Source organism: Octopus bimaculoides, chromosome 5, assembly GCF_001194135.2.
Source record: "Octopus bimaculoides isolate UCB-OBI-ISO-001 chromosome 5, ASM119413v2, whole genome shotgun sequence".
NCBI classification, from domain to species: Eukaryota; Metazoa; Mollusca; class Cephalopoda; order Octopoda; family Octopodidae; genus Octopus; species Octopus bimaculoides.
Genome location: NC_068985.1, coordinates 22964670 through 22967663, shown reverse-complemented (window position 1 = coordinate 22967663; position 2994 = coordinate 22964670). Strand labels below are relative to the sequence as shown.

At 34.8% G+C, this 2994-nt stretch overlaps 1 protein-coding gene across 1 annotated transcript in view; it reads right to left on the bottom strand.

Moving 5' to 3' along the window:
- The window catches only part of LOC106874327 (neurotrypsin), a 61355-nt gene extending 60135 nt beyond the window's left edge, over window positions 1-1220 (bottom strand). The window contains exons 1-2 of the mRNA XM_052968025.1: window positions 1145-1220; window positions 645-693 (exon numbers count right to left, since the gene is read on the bottom strand). Coding sequence (XP_052823985.1) covers window positions 645-693; window positions 1145-1220 — 125 coding nt within the window. The remainder of the gene's footprint in view (window positions 1-644; window positions 694-1144) is intronic.
- Between the last annotated feature and the right edge of the window lie 1774 nt (window positions 1221-2994).

The window sequence follows — 2994 nt, the reverse complement described above, 5'->3', positions numbered from 1 at the left end:
ATATATCAACTATTCATCATTTAAAAAAGGGGTGATGAGACAATCTGAATTACCTCAACACAAAACATTGCTCACTTAATGTCTATTTTTATTCCTCTAATCATGTGACATGATTCTATCACATCTTCCTATTCCCTCATCGTTTGTCATTTAGCTTATGCCTATTCATCCAATCAAGTAACACTCCATTGACTCTATCAGGTGACATTTTTATACATTGACTCAGTTTATGAATTTATTTCTTTTCACATCGGGGTACTTGTTTTTTGTGTAGTCTTATTCATTTTACATTGTGGACAATTGGAATTACAATTCACCATTTCATATCTTGTTTTGGAATTGCAGTATTTTTCTTCATAAATAAAATCATTATTTGAGCATAACATCATTATTCATTCCTACATTATAACTGACTATATGCCACTTCACCTATGTGTTATATCAAAATAGTACTATAAAAACGAAAGTTGTATAGTTGTAGGTAAAGTGGAATGTAAAATATTTTACTCAATATTTACAAAACAATCATGAATATTTGCCTAATTCACTCTCATTTTCTTCTGCTTTATAAATGATATTTAAAAAAAACCCAGTAGGTTATGGATCTTAAAGAATAAAAATATAGAAATCAGAAGCAATCTTACGTTCGTGATCCTGAACAAAGCATTTTGTCACTATTACAACTGCTGGTACCTGGAAAAGAAAATATATGAAAATAATTTTAATGTTCTGTCATTCATACTTTTTTTAGGGATGAAGGCTATAAAAAGTCAAATCCACCTCTGAATAAATCTATCACTTTTTATTAATTTCATAGTTATGGAAATCAAAGTTATGTCTAAAACAAATTTGAACTCAGAATTCGATGATGTAAAACTGAACACTGGAAAGTACAAGGTGTTTGGGCTAAATTTGACAGTTTGCATCAATGGTAAAGGACACAATATCTCATCCAAAAATAAAAGTATTTAAAAAACTCTAAAAACATCAGCTACATTATGGCTGGGCAATAGTAATTAACTTAAAACAGCCCGCCTCAACTTTTATCACGGCCTCACAACTACAGAACCTGGTGCATGCATTCCTTACTGTGTCCCTGGGAAGATCTTTGAACACTTCCTTGATCTTGGCTACCAGCTCATACTTGGTGTTGCAGGCAGAATGGCTGGTGTCTTTTTCAACTGCATCCCATCTATAGTAACCCATGGGATTACAATCATGGGGAATCGAGAGGCCAGGTATTAGGGCTGGTGAAGATGTAGAAATTCTTGGACAAATACTCATGACTCTTCAGAAGGTATGGCAAGGAATGAATCCTGCTACCACACACATGGCCTTCTGGTAGCCCCACCTCTTCAGCCAGAGTTATAAATCTAATATTTTCCTATCCTTCCTTAATACCGGTTCCCATATGCTATTCATATCTGCACTCAGTCGGCTTAGGAGGTTGTCGTGTTCTAGCATGTGTGTTGCTTCTTTTAGTTTTCGTATTTTCCAGTGGGGTTCTCTGTCTATTATTTTAACTTCATCCCACAGGGGGAGGTGGTCTCCATTTTTCCATACATGATCAATATCTCCTCGTGTCGCAGCTTTGTTATGTTCCTGTACCCCAAGACTGCGAGTTTGATTCCAGGCAGTGGCCTGAATAACAACAACAACAACGACAATGACAGCAGCAACAACAACGAAAAATACCTTAGGAATGAGAATCCAGGTTCAAAATTTCCCCAAGACACCTGATGAAGGCTGGAGGGTATATCAGCCAAAACGTTGTGTTAACAAACAAGATGTGGACAAATATTCGTCAAATGTAAATAATGTAAATAATGTACATAATTCCTCATCTCTTAAATATAGAACTGTATTACCAAGCTTTTAATTTGCAACAGAAACACAAAATTTCAGCTCATCTGGGAAGTGGCTTTGCTTTATATTTAGGAAGCAAGTATGTAGATAATCAGTGCTAAACTCTAGCTAGAAGCAATGAGTACACAGAAAGGGAAATGGGTATGGCCTCTGGCAAAGTGTCAAAGGCAAAAGATTTCAGATGTGATAAACTGACTTGATAGTTCTCATAGAAGTTGCACAACCAATGATTGCCAATTTAAACTTTGGACCTCTAAGTAACAAACTTGCAAAATGCCCCAGATCCCATTCAGAAAGAAGTATCTTTCAGTTACTTAATGATATGGAATCTGGTACATGAATCAACTTGATGCTGAGTATGTTATTCATACAACAGCATGTAGTTGTTGTTGTTGTTGTTACTACTACTACTACAATGATTTCAAACATCATTACTAGGTGGATATAATCATTTTAAGCAATTTCATTATTGACAGCTACTGTATTTTATCAAACCTTGTGATATTTGAACACAGAACCTCTATGTAAGAAACTATATACTACAAGCCATTTAGCCCTGCATTCTTAACATCTCTGCTACTTTCCCATTACGATAATAATGATCAATAACTTCAGTAAAAGATCATAAATTCGAAATAGGAACATAATTAGTTAAATCAACTCCACTACATGACTGGTACCTATTTAATCAACCCTGGTAGGATAAAAGGCAAAGATAATCTGAACTAATCTGAATTTAGAATGTAAAGGGAAGAAAATGAATATTGATTTCAAATTTCTGGCACAAGGCCAGTAATTTTGGGGGAGGGAATAAGTTAATTACATCAACCCCAGTGTGTAACTGGTACTTATTTTATTGCCCCTGGAAGGATCAAAGGTAAAGTTAACCTTAGCAAAGTTTGAACTCAGAATGTAAAGACGGATGAAATACCACTAAACATTTTGCCTGGCATTCTAATGATTCTGCCTGTTTGCCACCTAAAAAGCTAGAACTGAATATGGAAAACAGTATTTCATTTGGCATATTACTAATTCTGTAATTTAAATAATGATTTCTTTCTTCATCATAAGGTCACATGTCTGACGGGTGATAACAGTTGTTTATATCAATGGCAGTACTTGATTGAT